The 22,778-nt window shown below is 52.3% G+C and overlaps 1 protein-coding gene and 1 long non-coding RNA gene across 3 annotated transcripts in view; one reads left to right on the top strand and one right to left on the bottom strand.

Moving 5' to 3' along the window:
• The window catches only part of LOC102136306 (uncharacterized), a 54,852-nt gene that overhangs the window by 18,215 nt on the left and 13,859 nt on the right, over window positions 1–22,778 (top strand). Inside the window, exon 3 of one of the 2 annotated variants that reach the window (XR_012419333.1) lies at window positions 4,826–4,925. The exons of the other annotated variant lie outside the window; for it this stretch is intronic. This is a non-coding gene — a long non-coding RNA (uncharacterized lncRNA). Of the gene's footprint in view, window positions 1–4,825; window positions 4,926–22,778 lie in introns of those variants that run through there. 2 annotated transcript variants of the gene reach the window in all.
• MYL9 (myosin light chain 9) lies at window positions 14,298–22,278 on the bottom strand. Its single transcript, XM_005568920.5, has 4 exons — window positions 22,236–22,278; window positions 18,778–18,987; window positions 15,926–16,087; window positions 14,298–15,038 (listed from the first exon to the last, which is right to left on the bottom strand). Exons 2-4 carry the CDS (start codon window positions 18,959–18,961, stop codon window positions 14,866–14,868), a joined length of 519 nt encoding a protein of 172 aa, XP_005568977.1. The 5' UTR covers window positions 18,962–18,987; window positions 22,236–22,278; the 3' UTR covers window positions 14,298–14,865.

The following is a 22,778-nucleotide window of genomic DNA, read 5'->3' as shown; positions in this document are numbered from 1 at the left end:
GATCTCAGCTCACTGCAACCTCTATCTCCCGGGTTTAAGAGATTTTCGCCTCAGCCTCCCAAGTAGCTGGGATTACAGGTGTGTAGCACCACACCCGGCTAATTTCATGCTGGCTTTCTTGTTCCAACTTACTACTGTAGTTGGGTGAAATATTTTATTTATTTATTTATTTATTTATTTAAAGACAGGGTCTGACTCTGTCACCCAGGCTGGAGTACAGTGGCGCAATCAAGGCTCACTGCAACCTTCACCTCCTGGGCTCAAGCAATCCTTCCGCCTCAGCCTCATGAGTAGCTGGGACTACTGTTGGCATTTCCTGGACTTTTTGATGATTGGTGGGAGAATAATTTTTTTTTTTTTTTTTTTTTTTGAGATGAGTCTTCCTATGTTGTCCAGGCTGGTCTTGAACTCCTGAGCTCAAGTGATCCTTGTGCCTCAGCCTCCTGAGGAGCTAGGATTACAGGCAGGAGCCATCACACCTGTCAGGAGCAGAATATTTGAAGTCAGGACTTTTCCAGAAGAATATGAGAGATTTGTGATTCTGAGGGAATTATCAAACTGAGGCCCAGGCAGAACTCACAGTAAGTCAGTGGTGGAGCCAATTCTTCAGGCCTCTGCCCTGGGATGTATCTTGACTTCGGCGAGCCCTGAGGTGGGTGTACCTTGGGTCATTCCCCCACCTTCCCTGAGCCTAATTTCCCATCTGGGTAGCAGCACTGTCTCTTCCTGAGGCTGTCATGAGAGATAAGCAACAAAATACTCCTGCCATGCCCTGCCGAAGGCTTGGCAAGCAGTAGGGAAAGTTACAGAAAAAGCACCTTCACTAGTCACATTTGATGACTTCTATAATTATCTGATGCGTTTCTTTTTAAAAATTTATTTTTTGAGACAGGGTTTCACTCTGTTGCTTAGGCTGGAGTGCAGTGACTCAAATCTCAGCTCACTGCAACTTCTGTCTCCCGCCTCCACTTCCTGAGTAGCTGGGATGACGAGCACATTGTACCATGCCTGGCGAATTGGATTTTTTGTAGAGATGAGGTTTCACCATGTTGCCCAGGATTGTCTCAAACTCCTGAGCTCAAGCAACCTACCCACCTTAGCCTCCCAAAGTGCTGGGATTACAGGCATGAGCTACCGCGCCTGGTCGGTCTGATGTGTTTCACAAATCAGTGTGTATGTAGCTGGGCATCGTGGTGGGTGCCTGTAATCCTAGCTACTTTGGAGGCTGAGGCAGGAGAATCACTTGAGCCTGGGATGTGGAGATTGCAGTGAGCCGAGATTACGCTACAGTGGTACTCCAGCTTGGATGGCAGAGCGAAAAAAAAAAGTGTGTGAATGATTCACACTTGTTGCCCAGGCTGGAGTGCAATGGCGTGATCTCAGCTCACCACAACCTCTGCCTCCCGGGTTCAAGCAATTCTCTTGCCTCAGCCTCCCAAGTAGCTGGAATTACAGGCATGCGCCACCATACCCAGCTAATTTTGTATTTTTGGTAGAGACAGGGTTTCACTATGTTGGCCAGGCTGGCTTGAACTCCCGACCTCAGGTGATCCACCTGCCTTGGCCTCCCAAAGTGCTGGGATTACAGGTGTGAGCCACCGCGCCCGGCTGTGTGTGTGTATTTCATATGAGAAAGAGTAGTTTCTGTAGTAAGTCAAATTGACAGAGAATATTTATGTTTTACATGGAATGGCAGGAAGCACCAAAGAGAAATCTGTCCTTTTTGGTTGAGGACAAAGCATATGTCCACGCAAAATATTTGTATATGAATATTCGTAATAACCTTATTCATAATAGCCCCAAACTATAAGCAACCCAAATGTTTATCGACTGGTAAAAGGGTAAATTGGTTGTATTCTGTCTATACAGTGGAATATTTCTCGGCATTCAAAACTATATTTGCACACAATAACATAGGCTAATCTCACAAATATTATGCTAAGTGAAAGAAGCCAGACACAAAATAATAAATATTGTATAACCCATTCATACTCGGGAGGCTGAGGCAGGAGAATGGCGTGAACCCGGGAGGCGGAGCTTGCAGTGAGCCGAGATCGCGCCACTGCACTCCAGCCTGGGCGACAGAGCGAGACTCCGTCTCAAAAAAAAAAAAAAAAAAAAAAAAAAAAAATTTTAGAAAAGACAAAGAAATTTATGGAAAGTAAATCAGTGGTTTCCTGGGGTGAGGGGTGGGAGAAGGGCTTGATTTAAAGAGGGGCATAAAGGAACATTTGCCAAAACTAATTTTATTATGCCAATAGAGTGGGCACATTATATGGGTTTTCTTTTTTTTTTTCTTTTTTTGAGACGGAATCTTACCGTGCTGTCAGAGCTGGAGTGCAGTGGCACGATCTTGGCTCACTGCAAAAAAAAAAAAAATTATTGTTTTTGACACAGCCTCTGTTGCCCAGTCTGGAGTTGAGTGGTTCAATCAGCGCTCATTGCGGCATCAACCTCCCAGGTTCAAGGGATTCTCCTGCCTCAGCCTTCCAAGTAGCTGAGACTACAGGTGTGCACTAACATGCAAGGATTTTTTTTTTTTTTTTTTTTGAGACAGAGTCTTGCTCTGTCTCCCAGGCTGGCGTGCAATGGCGCGATTTTGGCTCATTGCCACCTCAGGCTCCTGGGGTTCAAGTGATTCTCCTGCCTCAGCCTCCTGAGTAGCTGGGATTACAGGCACCCACCGCCACACCTGGCTAATTTTTTTTTTTTTTTTTTTTTTTTTTGAGACGGAGTCTCGCTTGTTGTTCAGGCTGGAGTGCAATGGCCGGATCTCGGCTCACTGCAAGCTCCGCCTCCCGGGTTTACACCATTCTCCTGCCTCAGCCTCCCGAGTAACTGGGACTACAGGTGCCCGCCACCTCGCCCGGCTAGTTTTTTTGTATTTTTTGTATTTTTTTTTTTTTTTTGAGACGGAGTCTCGCTCTGTAGCCCAGGCTGGAGTGCAGTGGCCGGATCTCAGCTCACTGCCAGCTCCGCCTCCCGGGTTCACGCCATTCTCCGGCCTCAGCCTCCCGAGTAGCTGGGACTACAGGCGCTGCCACCTCGCCCGGCTATTTTTTGTATTTTTTAGTAGAGACGGGGTTGCACCGTGTTAGCCAGGATGGTCTCGATCTCCTGACCTCATGATCCGCCTGTCTCGATCTCCCAAAGTGCTGGGATTACAGGCTTGAGCCACCACGCCCGGCCACCTGGCTAATTTTTGTATTTTTAGTAGAGATGGGCTTTCACCGTGTTGGTCAGGCTGGTCTCAAACTCCTGACCTCAGGTGATCCACCTGCTTCGGCCTCCCAAAGTGCTGGGATTATAGGAGTGAGTGACCACACCCAGCCATATATATATACACAAAATTTTTTTTTGAGACAGAGTCTCGCTCTGTCATCCAGGCTGGAGTGCAGTGGCGTGATCTTGGCTCACTACAACCTCCACCTCTCGGAATCAAGTGATTCTCCTGCCTCAGCCTCTCAAGTAGCTGGGATTACAGGCACATGCCACCACGCCCGGCTAATTTTTGTATTTTTAGTAGAGACAGGGTTTCACCATGTTGGCCAGGCTGGTCTGGAACTCCTGACCTCAGGTGATCCACCTGCCTCGGCCTCCCAAAGTGCTGGGATTACAGGCGTGAGCCACTGCATCCGGCTTAATTTGTTAAATGTTTTATAGAGATGGGGACTTCTATGTTGGCCAGGCTGGTCTTGAACTCCTGGCCTCAAGCATTCTTTCCTCCTCAGCCTTCCAAAGTGCTAGGATTACAGGCATGATCCACTGCGCCTGGCCAAATTACATGGTTTTTAAAAACCCCACACAGCTATGGGACAAGGACAAACCAAGAGTAAAGAAAAGGAAATGCAACAATAGCAAATAGTTAAACTTAATCAGACGTCAAATTGAGGTCGACCAACAGCTGCCATACTCAGTGAAGCTACCCTCTTGGTTCACTGGGTTGTAAGTCTACTTTCTCATCACCCCAGATGGAGACATTTTGCAGCTCAGCATTTCAATAATAAACAGTGTCCTTTAAGGACCAAGTACCAAGGCCGGGCACGATGGCTCACAAGTGTTATTCTAGCACTTTGGGAGGCTGAGGTGGGTGAATTGCTTGAGCCCAGGAGTTTGAGACCAGACTGGGCAAGATGGCGATACCCCATGTTTACAAAAAATAAAAAAATTAGCGAGGCGTGGTGGTGCGTGCCTGTAGTCTCAGCCACTCAGGAGGCTGAGGTGGGAGAATAGTGTGAGCTCAGGTGGTCAAGGCTGCAGTGAGCCGTGATCATGCTCCTGCATTCCAGTCTGAGCAACACAGGCCCTGTCTCAAAAAGAAAGAAGGAAAAAAAATAAAGGGAAAAAAATTAAAAAAAAATAAAGACGGAAAAAAAAAGGCAAAGTACTATGTGCCTGATAGTTCCCCTTTAACTAAAGTGGATTCCTTTCTTTTTTTTTTGGAGACAGAGTCTTACTCTGTCACCCAGGCTGGAGTGCAGTGGCACAATCTTGGCTCACTGCAACCTCCGCCTCCTGGGTTCGAGCGATTCTCCTGCCTCAGCCTCCCCAGTAGCTGGGAATACAAGTGCATGCCACTACACCCAGCTAATTTTTGTATTGTTAGTAGAGACGAGAGTTCACTATGTTGGCTAGGCTGGTCTCGAACTCCTGACCTCGTGATCCGCCTGCCTCAGCCTCCCAAAGTTCTGGGATTACAGGTGTGAGCCACCGTGCCCAGCCAGTGGATTCCCTTCTTAAAGGCAGATTTAGATCTGACTTTTCCATTTTCCTTTTTTTTTTTTTTTGAGACAGAATCTCTCTCTGTTCTCTCTCTGTTGCCCAGGCTGGACACAATCTTGGCTCACTACAACCTCCACCTCCCGGATTCAAGCAATTCTCCTGCCTCAGCCTCCTGAATAGCCGAGACTACAGGTACGTGCCAGCACGCTCGGCTAATTTTTGTATTTTTAGTAGAGACGGGGTTTCACCGTGTTGGCTAGGCAGGTCTCCAACTCCTGACCCCAAATGATCTGCCTGCCTTGGCCTCCCAAGTGTGAGCCACTGCGCCTGGCCTCATTTTTCATTCTCAAAGATGAGTGCTTATAATTCTGTTTCTGAGGATCTCCATCCTTAGAGCAGGAGAAACTATTGGAGGTTTTTGGCTGGGGTAGTGATGTGGTCAGATAGACTTGGAAAGTGCAACCTGAAATGGCCCTGTGGAGGGTAGAGGAGAGGGTCAGGAAGGCCAGTTAAGAGGCCATTGCAGGTTGTGTAGTTGCACGCTTGACATTTATGCATTTTTCCATACGTGAATTATGCTTCAGGTTTTGTTTTTGTTTTTATTTTTTTTGGAGAGTCAGAGTTTCGCCATATTACCCAGGCTTGTCTTGAACTCCTGAGCTTAAGGGATCGCCTGCCTCAGCCTACCAAAGTGCTGGGATTACAGGCGTGAGCCACCGTACCCAGCCCATGCTTCAATTGTTTTAAAAAAGACTATCACAGCTGAGCATGGTGGTGGCTGCCTGTAATCCCAGCAACTCAGGAGGCTGAGTTCGGAAGATCACTTGAGGTAAGGAGTTTGAGACCAGCCCCTGTAATATGGCAAGACTCCATCTTTATTTAAGGAAAAAACCAAAAAACTGAAAATCACAGTGGTCCTTGTAAAGTTTAAAGCTCAGATAAAGGGGTTCTGGGCCCAGTGGGAACAGTATGACAAGTCTGGTGACTTGGGCAGGATTCTGGCTTAGAGCTTTCCAGAGTTTGAAGAGGGATTGGGTGAAGGTAGGGGCCAACATGGGAAGAAAATCAAGTCACACTTGAGAACTGAAGGTGGAAATGTCTGAGTGAGACTTAGGAGCCGTTGCTGAATGAACAAACTGACTGTGTAGCTCTGGGGGTCCTGCTAGGAAGGGGAGCCAAGTGAAGGCCTGACACCCATCGTCAAGTGTTGTGGCTCGGGGAATTGGGATGGCCTTCTTGGACCACTTGGGGAAGGCATGGAGGGTCTCTGCGGGAGGAAGTCATTTCTTCATATCCCCTCCCTCCCTCAGATACTCTTCTTGACTGTTTGTCTCTTCTCACAGGTATGTCTGGGGGTACAGTGTCCCAGTGACAAGGGTCTGACCCACCTGGCTTTGAGTCTGGTTCTGATGTTCCCTAGTGGTATGATTGAGCCTGGATAGGTTGCATTACCTCTTTGAGCCTCTATTTCCTCATCTCTCAAGTGGGGATGATATCCTGTTTGCTGGCGTATGACTCACTTACCCCTTTTACCCCTTTCTAAAAAATGCCTTCTGCAATTTAATTTTAATTTTGATTTTTTTTGTTGTTTGTTTTTTTGAGACACAGTCTCGCTGTGTCACTCAAGATGGACTGCAGTGGCACAATCTCAGCTCACTGCGGCCTGGACCTCCCAGACTCAGATGATCCTCCCACTTTAGCCTCTTTAGTAGCTGGGACTCCAGGCATGCACCTCCATGTCTGATTAATTTTTATATTTTTTGTAGATATGGGGTCTTGCCATGTTGCCCAGGCTGGTCTTGAACTCCTGCGCTCAAGTGATCCGCCTACCTTGGCCTCCCAAACTGCTGGCATTGCAGCTGTGAGCCACGGTGCCTGGCCTGTTCTGCAGCTTCCCTGCTGTCTTGTCTTTTTTTTGAGACAGAGTTTTGCTTTTGTTGTCCAGTGCAATGGCATGATCTCGGTTCACTGCAACCTCCGCCTCCCAGGTTCAAGCGATTCTCCTGCATCAGCCTCCCAAGTAGCTGGGATTACAGGCATAGGCCACCACACCTGGCTAATTTTTTATATTTAGTAGAGATGGGGTTTTACCATATTAGTCAGGCTGGTCTTGAACTCCTGACCTTAGGTGATCCACCCCCTTCGGCTTCCCAAAGTGCTGGGATTACAGACATGCACCACCACGCCTGGCCTATTTTTTGAGACAGTCTTGCTCTGTTGCCCAGGCACTCCACTCACTGCAACCTCTGCCTCCCGGGTTCAAGTGATTCTCCTGCCTCAGCCTCCTCAGTAGCTGGGTTTTACAGGCGCCTGCCACCATGCCCAGCTAATTTTTGTATTTTTATTTTGTATTTTTATTAGATTTCACCATGTTGGCCAGGCTGGTCTGGAACTCCTGACATCAAGTGATGCACCCGCCCCAGCCTCCCAAAGTGCTGGGATTACAGGTGTGAGCCACCACGCCCAGCCTTCCTTACCTTCTTATAACATGCCCATATTGTGGATGGAAGAGAATGGTACAAAGTGGGGCCCTTGGGCACCCCAGGCTGATTTAGACTCTTGAGGGCTTAATAGGCCTGGGGCTGCTAGTCCCTTGAGATTGCTTCCTAGCATCTTTCAGCTTGGGGGACCTTACTGGTGCTGAAGAGGCCATGCCTGTCTGGGAATTCTGAGCATTGCGGCCCAAATTCGCTGTGTGACCTTTGTCGTCCCCTAGTGGTGAAGTGTGGCAACACCGTGTCCGGCAGGAACGGATTTTGTGGCTTTGTGCCAGATTTTGTTGACTTTTGCAGCAGGTGCTGGGTAGGAATTCCCTCATTATATTTTTTGCATTGTGGCTTGCTTTTTAGTTGCTGTTATTTGCTTGGGTGCAGTTCTCGTATTTGCTTTTACACCATTATATTTATTGAATGGGGCTTCATTCAATAAATGCACATCCTGTGTGTTTTCTTACTATATACACGTTGAACATCCCTGATCTGAAAATCTGAAGTCTGAAATGCTCCAACATTTGAAACGTTTTGAGCACCAACATGGCGCCACGCATGGAATACTCCACAATTCACCAGGTGTGATGGGTCACAGTCAAAACTTTGTATTGTGCACAGAATGATTAAAAATAATATATACCAGCCTGGGCAACATGGTGAAACCCCGTGTCTACAAAAAATACAAGAATTAGCTAGGTGTGGTGGCACACACATGTAGCCACAGTTACTTGTGGGGGCTGAGGCAGGAGGATTGCTTGAGCCCAGGGGGTCAAGGCTGCAGTGAGCCATGATTGTACCATTGTACTCCATTCTGGGCGACAAAGATAGACTGTCTCAAAAAAAAAAAAAAAAAGATCTCACAGAGGCATTTGCGGCGCGTTCCATCTGGCTCCACATCCTTCTCCTTACCTTGCCCCAATCTCTAGCCCTGAGACCACGGGCAGAGTTCCTCCTTCACTTTGGCTTTGTTTATTCGTTTTCTGAGATAGAGTTTCACTCTGTTGCCCAGGCTGGAGTGCAGTGGCGTGATCTTGGCTCACTGCAACCTCCGCCTCCCAGGATCAAGCGATTTTCCTGCCTCAGGCTCCTCAGTAGCTGGGATTACAGGCATGCGCCACCATGGGTGGCTAATTTTGTATTTTTAGTAGAGACGGGGTTTCTCCATGTTGGCCAGGCTGGTCTCGAACTCCCGACCTCAGGTAATCTGCCCGCCTTGGCCTCCCAAAGTGGTGGAAGTACAGGCGTGAGCCACCGCGCCCGGGCAATTGGCTTTGTTTTTTCATCAGTTAAGGGTGATGACCAGGGTTTCTTCTGAATTGCAGATAAACCTCCATCAGTTTTTGTGTCCTTTCTCCATCCATGCTTGTCCTTATTGAGGTTTATTCATCAGGTAGGACCCTGTTAATTTCAGGTACTGTCTTACATAAGCTTCACTCTTTCTCTCTTCCCAGTAAGGGTGGCTCCATCTTTTCCTTGTCCTCCTCACTTGCATATGACACACTGCATTCAGGACACAAGGTCATCACTATGTCCCCAGGCACCACCTCTAAGCCCCACCCCACCCTAGGAATCCACTCTTGAGGGTTTTGAATGGGTCCTTGGCTATGTATGAAGAGTCCCTTGGGCAATTCTGCAGTGGTTAAGTCTGCATGTTTTAAAATTACACTGAAGTTCTTGGGCGATATTCTCATCCCTTGTCTTTTCTCCCTCACATTGCTTTTGATATGTAGCCTTGTTGATATGTGGACATTGAGTCCTGCACGGTATCCACAGTAGGCATTCATCACGTTTCACTTGCTGATTTTCCTCTTGATAGATACGTAGGTTCCCTTCAATTCCCTGCTACCGTCAGTGCTGCCTCAGTGAACATGTTCTTGCCCCTTCTGGGCCTATGGACAATTCTCGTATTCGTTTCCAAGTGTGGAGTTGCTGCATCAGAAGGGATTTGCTTGCTCATAGGTGCTGCGTGGTTGCTCTCCTGCACTGGTGCGCCAGTGTGTCCTCCCATCACCCATGCCTTAGACTTCTCTGCATCTTTTCCAATGGTATTATCCCTATCTCTAAATTTTGACAAGCTGATGGGCATAAAATGGCTTCTTATCTTTAATTTGCTTTTCTTTCTGACTGCAGTTGTCCCTTCATACTGCAGGTTCTGCATCCATGGATTCAACGAACTTCTGATAGAAAATATCATGAGGCAGGAGGATCACTTGAGCCCAGGAATTTGAGACCAGCCTGGGCAACATAGGGAGACTGCTTCTACAGAAAAAAAAAAAAAAAAAAAGAAAATGAGCGGCGTGGTGGCTCACGCCTGTAATTCCAGCACTTTGGGAGACTGAGGCAGGCAGATCACCTGAGGTTGGGAGTTTGAGACCAGTCTGATCAACATGGTGAAACCCCGTCTCTACTAAAAATACAAAATTAGCAAGGCATGGTGGCGCATGCCTGTAATCCCAGCTACTTGGGAGGCTGAGGCAGGAGAATCGCTTGAATCTAGGAGGCGGAGGTCGCGGTGAGCTGAGTTCGCGCCATTGCACTCCAGCCTGGGCAACAAGGGCGAAACTCCATCTCAAAAAAAGAAAAAACCAATAAAAATAACAATACCACCAAAAAACAATACAGTAAGGCTGGGCACAGTGGCTCACGCCTGTAATCTCAGCACTTTGGAGGCTGAGGTGGGTGGATCACCTGAGGTCAGGAGTTCGAGACCAGCCTGGCCAACATGGTGAAACCCAGACTCTACTAAAAATATAAAAGTTAGCTGGACATGGTGGTGTGTGCCTGTAATCCCAGCTAGTCTGGAGGCTGAGGCAGGAGAATCCCTTGAACCCAGGAGGTGGAGATTGCAGTGAACCAAGATCGCCCCACTGCACTCCAGCCTGGGTGACAGAGTGAGACTTCATCTCAAAAAAGAACAACAACAACAAAATACTTTCATAGACTCTGGTGTTTTCCCCCACCTGTCTATCTTTCCTTTTTTGTTTATTTATTTATTTATATATTTTAAGAGACAGAGTCTCCCTCTGTCACCCAGGCTGGTGTGCAGTGGCGCGATCATAGCTCAGTGTAGCCTTGAACTTCTGGTTTTCAGCGATCCTCCCACTCCAGCCTCTTTTCCTTTTTTGAAATGGAGTCTCACTCTGTTGCCCAGGCTGGAGTGCAGTGGCGTGATCTCAGCTCACTGCAACCTCCACCTCCTGGGTTCAAGTGATTCTCCTGCCTCAGCCTCCTGAGTAGCTGGGACTACAGGTGTGCACCACCACACCTGGCTAATTTTTGCATGTTTAGTGGAGATGAGGTTTCACCATGTTGGCCAGGCTACTCTTGAACTCCTGACCTCATGTGATCCACCTGCCTCGGCCTCCCAAAATGCTGGGATTACAGGCGTGAGCCACCATGGCTGGCCTGATTCTCTGTTTTGTGTTTGGCTCTTGACCAAGCTGTTTCTCATAGCTGGCAACAATGGTTTTATGATCTCTTTGTTTATCAGGATGGTGGCGGTCTGTTTTTTATCTAGAGAGAGATGACAGGAAACCTGATTTGTTAGATTTTTTTTGGTCATTATTTTGTATGCTTGTGATCTCATGTCACTTAAGGAAACATTGAAAGGAGAAAGCCCATTGAGATGTGGATCAGTGAGTTTTTGTGTTTTTTTGGTTTAACTTGATATATGAATGAGATTGTAGAACTGAAGCTTCAAATCTCTGTGTTTATAAGAGTTTGAAATAGTCTTCTACCACCATAGTATATCAAATTAAATTATAATGTCTCTTAAATTTTAAGATCTAGGCCAGTCGCTGGGGCTCACACCTGTAATCCTAGCACTTTGGGAGGCCGAGGTGGGTGGATCACCTGAGGCCAGGAGTTCAAGGCCAGACTGACCAACATGGTAAAACCCCAACTCTACTAAAAATACAAAATTAGCTGAGCATGGTGGTGCGTGCCTGTAATCCCAGCTACTTAGGAGGCTGAGGCAGGAGAATCACTTGAACTTGGGAGGCGGGGAGGTTGCAGTGAGCTGAGATCATACCACTGCACTCCATTCTGGGTGACAGAGTGAAATTCCATCTCAAAAAAAAAAAAAATTTAAGATTCATTTTGATTCTTTTATAGGGTCTAATGAGGCTGCCAGAAAGATAAGGAAACACAAAAATTTTCAGAAAATAAATGGAATTTCTAATGTTTTAAAAGTTCTAGCCTTTGGAGGAATAAAAAAGGAACCTGTCAGGTGTGGTGGTATGCGCTTGTAGTCTTAGCTACTCAGGAGGATCACTTGAGGCCAAGAGTTTGAGGCCAGCCCGGGCAACAAAGTGAGACCCCATCTCTAACAAAAATTTAAAAATTGGCTAGGTGTGGTGGCACATGCCTATAATCCCAGCACTTTGGGAGGCCAAGGCAGGTAGATCACCTGATGTCAGGAGTTTGAGACCAGCCTGGCCAACAGTGAAACCCCGTCTCTACTAAAAATACAAAAAATTATGCAGGTGTGGTGGTGGGTGTCTGTAATCCCAGCTACTTGGGAGGCTGAGGCAGGATAATTGCTTGAACCTGGGAGGTGGAGCTTGCCGTGAGCTGAGATCATGCCATTGCACTCCATCATGGGCATCAAGAGTGAAACTCTGTCTCAAAAAAGAAAAAACACAAACATTTAAAAATTAAGGCCAGGCGTGGTGGTTCACACTTGTAATCTCACCGCTTTGGGAGGCCAAGGTGGGAGGATTGCTTGAGCCCAGGAGTTTGACACCAGTCTGGGCAACATAGCAAGACCCCGTCTCTAAAAAAAAAAAAAAAAAAATTAGTCAGGTGTGGTGGCACAGGTCTATAGTACCAGCTGCTCAGGAGGCTCAGGTGGGAGAATTGCTTGAGCCCAGTTCTAGGCTGCAGGAACTATGATCACACCACTGCACTCCAGCCTGAGCAAGAGAGACCCAGTCTCAAAAAGCTAGACAAATACTAGGAAGAAATAGAAAAATTTACAGTTTTACAATGATGTTGAGCACTTAAAAAAGTATTTGGTGAGTATTTAAAATGTTCTTATTAAGTGTACGTATTTTGGCCGGGCGCGGTGGCCCACCCCTGTAATCCCAGCACTTTGGGAGGCTGAGGCGGGCGGATCACAAGGTCAAGAGATCGAGACCATCCTGGCAAACATGGTGAAATCCCGTCTCTACTAAAAATACAAAAATTAGCTGGGCGTGGTGGTGTGTACCTGTAGTCTCAGCAACTCAGGAGGCTGAGGCAGGAGGATCGCTTGAACCTGGGAGGCAGAGGTTGCAGTGAGCCAAGATTGCGCCACTGCACTCCAGCCTGGGAGAAAGAGCGAGACTCTGTTTCAAAAAAAAAAAAAGAAGAAGTGTATGCATTTCTTCTGAGATTCCTTTTCACGTTACCATTTTTTTCCGACTGCGTTGTGTTTTTCTGATTGAATTATTGAAGCTTTATACAGATTAGTGTTAACTCTTGTTTAGTTAAATATGCTGCAGATATTTCCTCCCAGTATGCATTTGGCTTTTCACTTTGCTTATGGTTTCTTTAGCCCTATAAAAATAATTTTGACTTCATGCATTTAAATCTGCCAGTCTTTTCCTTTGTGGCTTCTGGGTTTTGTGCTAGACTTGGAAAGTTCTGGGGGTCCTTTACTGCTGGCCTGCGGGTGCTGCAGGCCCTGCCCTGCCCTGCCCAGAGTGCTTTCCTCTTCCCTTCCTGTGGGTCACAGTAGCCCCCAGGCCAGTTCTGAAGCCAGTGAGGCTGGACTGGTCCTGACCTCTTCCCGCCTGTATGCGAAGCTCTTCCGTCTCAGGGTGGAGGTGGGGTGGGCTGTGACAGAATTGCACATTGGGGCTTGACATCTAGATGACACGTCCTTGCCTCCTTCCAGAAATGCCTTTGGTGCTGCAGTGGCTCTGCTGAGAGGACCTTATGACCCTGGTGTCGGGCATGTGTGGTCTGTACCCTGGGACACCCTGAGACCCCCCTCCCACACCCTTGGGTCTGGCAGCAGCGAATAGGTGGCTAGGCTGAGGGTCGCCCAGGGCCGTGTGTGTAGCTGGAGGACTGTAGCCTGTGGCCAGGGGTGAGAACGTGGTTGGGACCGAGTTTGGGATACTATTTGGGCCTGGTTTGGAGCTTGTTCGGGTCTCGCCCCTTCTAGAGTTGATACCGGGGGCTTTTGGGGCTCCGTTTGGAGCCAGGATGAGGAGTTTTAGCCGGGCTCTGAGGAGGGCCTGGCGTTGAGGCCTGCAGGAGGTTAGGGCCTCCTGGTCAGGCACAGGGTCCCCTGGTGCTCGGGTCGCCCTTTGCTGAGTGCTTCAGCTGCCTGCGCTGGGTGACTTCTGGAGAAGGCCTCAGGACCAAGCTGGGTCCACTCACCCGGGTCAGGTGGGTTGGGTCCGGCCTTCACTCTGCCCCAGGCCCGTTGGGTGACCCAGGCAGTCCCTGCCCCTCTGGATTCTCTGCTCAGTCATTCAGTGCTCTTTCTGCCCCTCTTAGGCCCCAGGCACTGCCATCAGTGTCCCCATCATCCACTAGTAGCAGGGGCCCGGCCGTGCCCACCCTACGTACACAGGGGCATGGAAAGCTGTGGCCGCCGCGCTGCTGGTCCTGGGGGTGAACTCGCCCTCTGGCTCCCTGGGGCTGGGAAACCCCTCGTTCCCACCTCCAACCTTGAGCTGCTGGGATGCCTGCCTCATTGCTGTTCCTGGAGGCTCCATGTTCTTCTGGAACCGGAGCTCTAGTCCTGAGGGCTGTGTGGCCTGACCTCTGCCCCGCAAGAGGCCTGGAACCCTCAACAGGATTAGCTGTGGTGATTCCCGTGGTCCTCCCTTTCCCACAAGCCCCGAGAAGGCCAACAGGCCCATTCCCTCCATCCCCTGCCCCTGCTGGTCTCAGCTGAACATAGAGCCCACTTACTAGGGACTCTGGTCCCTAGGGGCTTCAGGGCCCATATGGCTGGAGGACACCCAGTCCTTCCCTGGGCCAGGGTGGGAGGAGCAGGGCAGTAACTGGGGATGGCAGGAGAAGGTGGGAGAGGATTTCAGGTCCGGGGTCCCCTTATTTCACCCCAACCACAGACACACAGACCAGAAGCAGTGCTCAGCCCTCTATTGGAGATTCTGCCTCCTCTGGGACAGATGTCCATGCTGCCCGCAACTCCTGAGCACACTCTCGTGGCAGGTGGCGCGCTCTGGGTGGGTGTGCGGCAGTGGCTGGTCAGGGTGTAGAGGAGGGGACTGAGAGGAGACCTTGGTGAGCTTGCATTTGTGTGGGGATGCACGTGAAGGGGTGTAGGATCCCAGGACCCAGGGCCTCTTTCTCCTTGGGGGCACACAGAGCCCTTTCCTCCTCGGGGAGCAGGCCGGGAATGGGGTCTTCCCTCGGTGCCTCTAGGTCTTGCCCTCCAGCCCATGTCCCCAGAAGGTGGTCTTTCCTTGGAGGTGTCAGAGACTCCAGCCCAGGGCTCTGGGGTCACCATGGGAATACCTGCCTCAGCTCGGCATACCGTTTTCCTGGCCTGTTTCTTCCACTGGGAGCTGGGACCCTAATCCCTCAAAGGGGGGATCCCTGAGCGAAGGTCATGGGCAGGGAGCTGGTATGGACGAGTGTGTGCGGGGAGGGGTGACTGGCGGGGGCTGGAGTGTCGGGGGGCTGGGGTGGCCTAGTCGTCTTTATCCTTGGCGCCATGTTTGAGGATGCGGGTGAACTCCACGTAGTTGAAGTTTCCTTTCTTATCAATGGGCGCCTCCCGGTACATCTCATCCACTTCCTCGTCCGTGAAGCGGTCACCCATGGTGGTGAGCAGCTCCCGGAGGTGGTCCTCATGGATGAAACCTGGGGGCAGGGGCAGGGTGGGTGAGAGCAGGAACTCGGGCTGAGACACACACAGCAGCCCCATCCCTCAGCCCCCCGGCAGCTCTTGCAGACCTAGAGGGGCTGGGAAGATACCATCTTAGTCTCTGGTCAGTCTGAGGAATGAGGACGAGGCAGGAGGGGTGTGGGGATGCACGTGAAGGGGTGTCGGATCCCACGTGAAGGGGTGCCCGGGTCCTGTGGGGAGGAGTTGTGCAGTGGGACTGCCTCCAAGGTGTCACTTGGGGAACTTGAGGCTGTGAACACAGGGGGCCCTGGGTATGCCCTGTTTTAAGCATGAACTCTGGAGTTCCGCTGCCTGAGTTGAAATGCTGATTCGCATTCTCCCTAGCTGTGTGCCTTTAGTCAAGGCCCTTAGCTTCCGTGTGCCTGTTGAATCTAGAAAACTGGGATGAACATGTTGCCATTCTGGTGAGGGACTGTGAAGGGAGTCAGGCCCGTGCGGGCCCAAGCAATGTTACTATGGCCATCATTACCCTGACATGTCCCTGGGAAAAATGAGCTGAGGGACAAAACGTCCGTTAGGAGATCTGAGGATGGGAGCCAGTTTCTATACCTTCTTGGCAAGAAAGGCATGAAATGGTTTGATTTCCGGAAAAGTCTAAAGCAGATGGAGAATGTGCATTGGGCCAGCGGGGGAGATCAAGAAGGCAGGAGCCTTGGGGCATGGGCTGTTCTGGCCTAGCCTTTGCGGGTACAATAAGGAGGTGGCCTGGCTTTTATAGTTGTGGTAACAGAACCTGGGAGATGGGTGATGTCTGTTCTGGCCCTTAGGGGCAGAGGCACTGAATGCCTGGGGCGGCCCTGGCCCCACTTGCATGCAGGGTGGTGGTAGGGGCGCCACAGACCTGAGGCTTCCTCGTCGAAGCAGGCAAAAGCGTTGCGAATCACATCCTCGGGGTCCGTGCCGTTCAGCTTCTCCCCAAACATGGTGAGGAACATGGTGAAGTTGATGGGCCCCGGGGCCTCGCTCATCATGCCCTCCAGGTATTCGTCTGTGGGGTTCTTCCCTGTGGTAGGTGGGGTGTTCCAGCCTGTGGTCCTGGGCCCTCTGTCCCCAGCTGGGGCAACTTCCACCCCCGTCTCCCACCCCTGCCCTTCACGGTTCTGTGTGAGACGGGAGGTAGTGGGTTTTGTGAACTGGAAAGCATGGCGTTAGGGCAGCCACAGCAGTGGGCGCCTGGAGTCCCTGGCTGCTTCCACCAGTTTCCTCCTGTGGCCTGGATGTCAGCAGTCGGCAGTGCTCACTAAAGTATAATAAAAACAACCCTCTGCAGACTGCTTACTGTGGTTGGTGGCCCACGTGCCTTATTGCATTTAACTTTCACCACCCTGTGAAATCAGCATTCTTACCCACTTCACAGGTACGGAAGCTGAGGCACAGAGAGACCAGGCAACTTGTCCAGGGTCAGACAGCAAGTAAGGAGGAGACTTGAGTAGACCTGGCATTTGAACCCAGGCAGCCTAACTCCTAAGTCCAGACATAGTGCTTTGCTGTCAGACAGGCCTGGGTTTGGATCCCAGCTGTGCACCTTGGTTTCCCCCATCTCTTAGGGGAATTGTGAAGACAATAAGACAGTAGTTGCAAAAGGCTCATAACAATGACTGGCACAGGCCTATGGACTCTGAAATCAACTGCTGGGTTTCTATTGCAGCCCCACTACTTGGTAGCTGTGTGACCTTGGGTAAATTACTTAACCTCTCTGAGCCTCAGTTTCCTTGTTTGTAAAGAAGGAATGATAATTGCATCTGTTCAACAGGATTGCTTTGAGATTTAAGATAATACCTGCAGGGCTTATTATGATGATGATGATTATATTTGCTGCTCTTGTTTTTAACTTGAAGATGAGGGTGTGGCTCATCTGCAGACCCACTGATACAAGCTACAGACACAATGCATGTTTTTTTGGGTAGACACCCAGGGCTGTCATGAAGTCTCAGGAGTTCAGGGGCCTGGATGCAGGGTGTGGCCTTGGAAATAGGAAGTTTTCATGTCCCTGAGTCTCACACACCCCGCTGTGTCCCCCTGGTATGGCCAGGGCAGCTGAGGCCCAAGAGGAGCTGTGACACCAGGACTCCTGTGGGGTACTTAAGCCCAGCCCCTTCTCTCACCAGGCTTCAGTCCTTCCATGAAGCTGGGAAGGCCCCAGATAAGAACCCTGGAGTTGGCGAGGCATGGTGGCTCACGCCTGTAATCTCAGTAGTTAGGGAGGCTGAGACGGGTGAGCCCAGGAGTTTGAGACCAGCCTGGCCAACATGGCGAAACCCTGTCTCTACTAAAAATACAAAAATTAGCTGGGCGTGGTGGCAGGCGCCTGTAAAACCCAGCTACTGGGGAGGCTGAGGCAGGAGAATCTCTTGAACCCGTGAGGCGGAGGTTGCAGTGAGCCGAGATGGTGCCATTGCACTCCAGCCTGGACAACAGAGTGAGACTTCGTCTCAGGAAAAAAAAAAAAAAAAAAAGAACCCTGGGGTTTACTTCCTGCCAGGTGACCTCCTGGGAGAGGGAGTCTTCAAGCGAGCCTGGCCTGAAGCTGGGAGAGGTTTGGTCCTCAGGGCGAGGGGCAGTGTGCTGTCAGTTCTCCCACTCAGGGTTGCCTGGTTCTCCTGCTCAATGCCTCGTGGGTAAACATCAGGGCCATGGCCTTATTTCACAGGAAGAGGAATGTGCACAGGGCTGTACCAGGGACTGACTCTCTGGCCCCAAAGCTCGAGGCTTGACTGTCACGGGGCTGTGTCCTCTGGTCCTGGACTCTCCCTCCCCCAGGCAGTGTCTGGTCAGGATGCTGTCACCCAGCATGAGGGGTGCGCGAGAACTGGGCTGAGAGTGGCTGGCTGTGGCCAGCACTTTGGGAGGGATGTTGGGGCAGGCCTGTGGGTTGGGGCATGGTCTCTGGAGGCCTTGTCTCTGGGCCTGTATTTCCCCATCTGCAGTAGAGAATTGAACTTGATTTTTGTACCCTTAGTTCTAAGGTCCTGATCTTGAGGAAGTCACTGGGACCAGCGAGGCTATGAGAGCCTGGAATGGGTGACCTCTGAAGGAGGGGAGCTGGTCTGGCCTCCCCTCTAGGCCTCAGTTTCCCCATCTGTGCAGTGGACAGCCTGGCGTTCGCTCTTTCATCTAGATGCTGACCCCTTTCTTTCTTTCTTTTTTTTTTTTGAGACGGAGTCTTGCTCTGTCGCCCAGGCTGGAGTGCAGTGGCGCGATCTTGGCTCACTGCAAGCTCCGCCTCCCGGGTTCACGCCATTCTCCTGCCTCAGCCTCCTGAGTAGCTGGCACCCATCACCACGCCTGGCTAATTTTTGTATTTTCAGTAGAGACGGGGTTTCACCATGTTAGCCAGGATGATCTCGATCTTCTGACCTCGTGATCTGCCTGCCTCGGCCTCCCAAAGTGCTGGCATTACAGGTGTGAGCCACCGCGCCTGGCCAGCTGACCCCTTTCTTTCAATGAAATGATACCTGGCAGCCCTGTGCACAAATCTGCCTAAGACAGGCCCACTGTGGGGTCAGCCTCTCTACGTTCAGACACAGTGGTGGACCTGCTTTGTGCTTCAGTTTCCCTGTTGAACGGACTAAGTAATGGCAACTATTCTCTAAGGTGGACACCACGCGTCTCACTACACAGGAGGGGCCCTGTAAATGACTGGCAGAGCCTGCCTGGCCCCATCCATCTCACCCCGTCCCTGTCCCAGCTCACCCAGCGAGGCCAGCATGTCGTGCAGGTCCTCCTTGTCAATGAAGCCATCACGGTTCTGGTCAATCATGTTGAAAGCCTCCTTAAACTCCTGGATCTGGGACTGGTCAAACATTGCGAAGACATTGGATGTGGCCCGCTGTGGCCGCTTCTTGGTGGTCTTGGCTTTGGCCCGCTTGCTGGACATCTTGGCTTCTGGTGGGTGGGGCTTCCCTGCAGGAAGGGGTGGGGGTCGGGTGGCCCTGTGACTCTGGGCCAGGGAAACTTCCTGCCTCCTCCAGACCGGCTTTTAGCACTTGGGCCTGGCATTCAAGGCTACCCACGGATTTGGGGCTCCCACCAGCCAGTTCTTCACAAAAGCAGACAAGTGTGGGCTGTGCGATTCTGAACAACTTCCTCTGCCTCTCTGAGCCTGAGAGTCTTCATCTGGGACTTGGGACATGAGGAGTGCCCAGCAGTAGGGATTAACTGACCCAGTGCCGGAGAGTTTCTGGAACAGTGCCGGGCATGGAGTCAGCTATTTTGGCTGTGACTGTTTGGGTAAAACACTTAGGATTGGGCTTGGTGCCAACCGTTACCATGCTTTTTATCTCCTTTAATCCTTAATAACATTTACACCGTCCGTCTCTCTTTCTATGTGACAAGGTGGGTCCACTCGTGGGAGTCAGTGAGGGCTCTCCTGGGCTGCCATCCAGGCTCCCTGGGCCAGCAGGAAGGAGCTGGATCAGCAGTCCTGCATTCCTGCCGTTCCTTACCCTCCCACTCCATCCCTCCACTGCCCGCCTGACGTTCTAGGAGGCTCTGGGCAGTCAAACCCCTGCCTGCCCACCTCAGGGAGCTCGACCAGCCCCCCAGTGGGGAGTGGTCTAGCCTGATCCTGGGTCCCACTGCTTGTTCTCACTCCCCAGTGCTTATCAGGGAGTGAGGCTTGCTTGGGCTGAGAACCCCAGCTTCTTCACTCTTGCTTAGACCTGGCTTCTAAGCCTCCAGCCGGCCTCTTCTGTCCCGTACAGACGCCGACCTACACCTGTCACTCTGAAGCCCTCGAAGGTTCCTGCCGTCCCTCAGAGCAAGTCTGGGTCCCTCATCCTGGCATTCAAGGCCCCGTGTGAGTCCCGCTTGTGACCCACAATCCTGCCCTCCGGACCTCTGTGGTTCACTGGACACTCCAGGCTTTCCTCTGTGGTCCCTCCTCCCCTGTGCTCTTTCTTCTCCAGCCCAGTTCTTGAGACCCCCACCTCCTGGGGAGCTGTTCCCTGCACGCTTGCTTCCACAGTAAACAGTTAAAGATCTCCCTCCCTTGTGGGCCAGCATAGATCCCCCAGTTTACGCCAATCCCAGGCCATAGTGGGGCTAACAGATGCTTGTTTGACGAATGACTATATGAAGGCAACTACGGCCAGTCTGCTGCTTCCACTGTACAGATGGGAAAACTGAGGCCAGGCCTGGGACTCTTTCCCTGAATGCTTGTCACGGCTTGTGGGGATATGCGCCTGAAGAGCCAGTGCCTCTTTCCCTCGGCTGGGGCAGTGGGCCTGGCTAAGGTTCCAGGACTGTGGCCCCTCTTTCCTCTGCCCGAACCCCCGGGCCCAGGGCCTCCAGGAACCCTGCTCTGCCTATTGTTCACCCTAGGCTGTGTGGTTGCAACTTGAGCTGTTTCCAGGCCTTCCTCCCATGACTCTGTTCCAGTCATTCTCGGTCCTTGGCCTTTGAGATCATCAACCCTGGACCGGGATCCTGGCCAGCCCCAGCTGGTCCCCAGGGCCATCACTGCCTGTAGTCATGAGACAGTAGCTGCCTGTGTCCCAGGGACCAACACACCCAACCCTCAGTGTTTCTTGCATGGTTCAGGAAGGTAGACAGAAGTCCTTCTCGCCCATGACCTGGATGGGAGTGCCATTGTACCCAGATGCCGGCCCCCTCCTCTCCCATGGTTTGGAGGGGCCTATTCCTTGCCTGAGTCTAGTGTTCTCGGGAACTTTGACTCCTGGTGCCCACAGAAGGCTGCATGCAGAGGGGCAGTGCACTGTGCCCAACAGAGGCTGTGATGGCCATCACTGTCCCTACCACACTCCATGAAGCTCCAGAGCAGGCATGGCCAGGCCATCCACAGCTGGGTCTGAGCCCAGCTGGGCCCGTCTGCCTTCATGGCCACCCGGTCTGCACTCTCTGCCATGGTGTGACTGGGGGCACTGTGCTTACGGGCTTGCACAAGGCCACCATGTCCACCCCAGCAATCGTGGGAAGTGGTGGGCAGAGGCAGGGGTGCCCCCCATGGTGTAGCTAGAAAAACAGGCCCCAGAAGGGGAATGGAGTGCCCATGAGAGGGGGAGGGGCCACCTGGAAGCCAGGATTCCTGGGCTAGGTTTGGGTCTATGGAGAGCAAACTTGGCTCCTGGTGCCCTCGAGGCTTGAACAAAACAGGGAGCACTGGTCCTCAGGTGGGCCTGGGGCAGCAAAGCAGGAAAGGGCTCTGTGTGTCCAGAGGCACCTTCTAGAACTGGTGGAGGGGTGAGGGGCAGGCATGGGTGGGGCCTTTAGTTTTGGGGCCATCGCTTCCCCGTTCAGGGGCCCTCGACCCCAGGGATCAGCAATGATGCTTGGCCTGGCTGTGACTATATACCATGTCCCCCATCCTGGTGTCCAGATTCCCAGCATAACAGAAAAGGCCAGGCTGAAGCCAGCACAGGGCAGTGCCCCCATGACCTCCAGCCCCTGGGGCTGGGCAGGCCAGATGCCTGCCTCTCGAGTGCACCTCATCTGAGGCTCCTCCTTAGAGCAGCTGGAGGGCTGGGAAGAGCAGGTATGGGGTTCTCCCAGGCCCGAGTCCTCGTCCTGCCCCCTAGAGGTGAGTCCATCAGGGCCCTCGGCAGACCTTCCCCACCCACAGGCGAGATGACCCAGAGAGGGGAACCCTGGGTCCCTGCATACATCACTGGCTGTGCCCTGGTCTCCGTCCCTCTCTCCTGGCCCAGGGTGTGGAGATGGGAGATGGGGAGGGGACACGGATGCTGTGGGGGCATGGAGTCCCACAGGGCTGTTTTTCCATCTGTGACACACATGCCTTTACTGGGTCTGGGGTACTGGCGACGGCAACCCCCCTCCCCGGCAGCCTTGCACCCAGGCTTCCCGGCCCCCCCGCAGCTCTGGGCTTGGCGTCTCTAGCTCCTCAGCAAAGGGGCAGGGACGGGACGACGGCCTTCCCTTGCTGCAGGACCACTGCTTCCCAGAGGCCAGAGCAGTCTTCCTACTGCCCGGCCCCTGGCCAGAGTCCCTGTCGGCCCCTAACAAACTCGCTGCCCCAGCTCACCCCGCGATCTGTGCCCAACAGACCCTACCACATCCCAGTCCGTGGGGCCCGCCTCTGTCTCCCGTGACAGCGGGTTGGGCCCGGGCCACCTTTCATCTCCAGCCCTGGGCAATCAGGCCCATTCTCAAGACCCCTGGGCCCCGGCTCCCACCTGGTGCGGAGAAGGCGCTCGGGCTCGCTGGGTGCGTGGAACTGGGCCGGCCGTCGGGTTGGGACTCTAGGCGGGGGCGGGGCGTGGCGGCCGGGCCTTACAAGGCAGAAGAATGCACGGGGCGGGGCCGCGGGGCGGGGTGGAGGGGCCCTCCGCTGCCGTCCGGCCTTATTTGGCCTCGGCCCACGGGCTGGCAGGCGGGGGCGCTCTAGGGTGAGCCCCCCTTCCTTGCTGTGCCAGCCCTGGCTGCACAGAGGGCCTTGTAGGGAGGGGAGGTGATGGGGTGAGCAGGCAATGGGAGTAGGGGAGTGGGGGTTCGCTCTGGGCTGCCCCTTCCCCTCCAGCGAGGCAAGCGGAACGTCCAGCGCCGCTTCCCCAGAGGCCTCCCGCTTGTGTGGGCCGTGGGAGCCGTGGGAGCGCAGCCGTGGGAACGGCTCTCGGCGGGGGGAGGGCAGAGACGGTGGGTGAGGGAGTCCCCAGGGACCCCGATGCCTGATGACTCGCTCTGTCCACATCAGCGGCCGCCCACCAGAGCGGGACCGA

Source organism: Macaca fascicularis, chromosome 10, assembly GCF_037993035.2.
Source record: "Macaca fascicularis isolate 582-1 chromosome 10, T2T-MFA8v1.1".
In the NCBI taxonomy this organism is placed as follows: domain Eukaryota; kingdom Metazoa; phylum Chordata; class Mammalia; order Primates; family Cercopithecidae; genus Macaca; species Macaca fascicularis.
The sequence above is the reverse complement of the archived record's forward strand: the minus strand, read 5'-3'. Positions and strand labels throughout refer to the sequence as shown.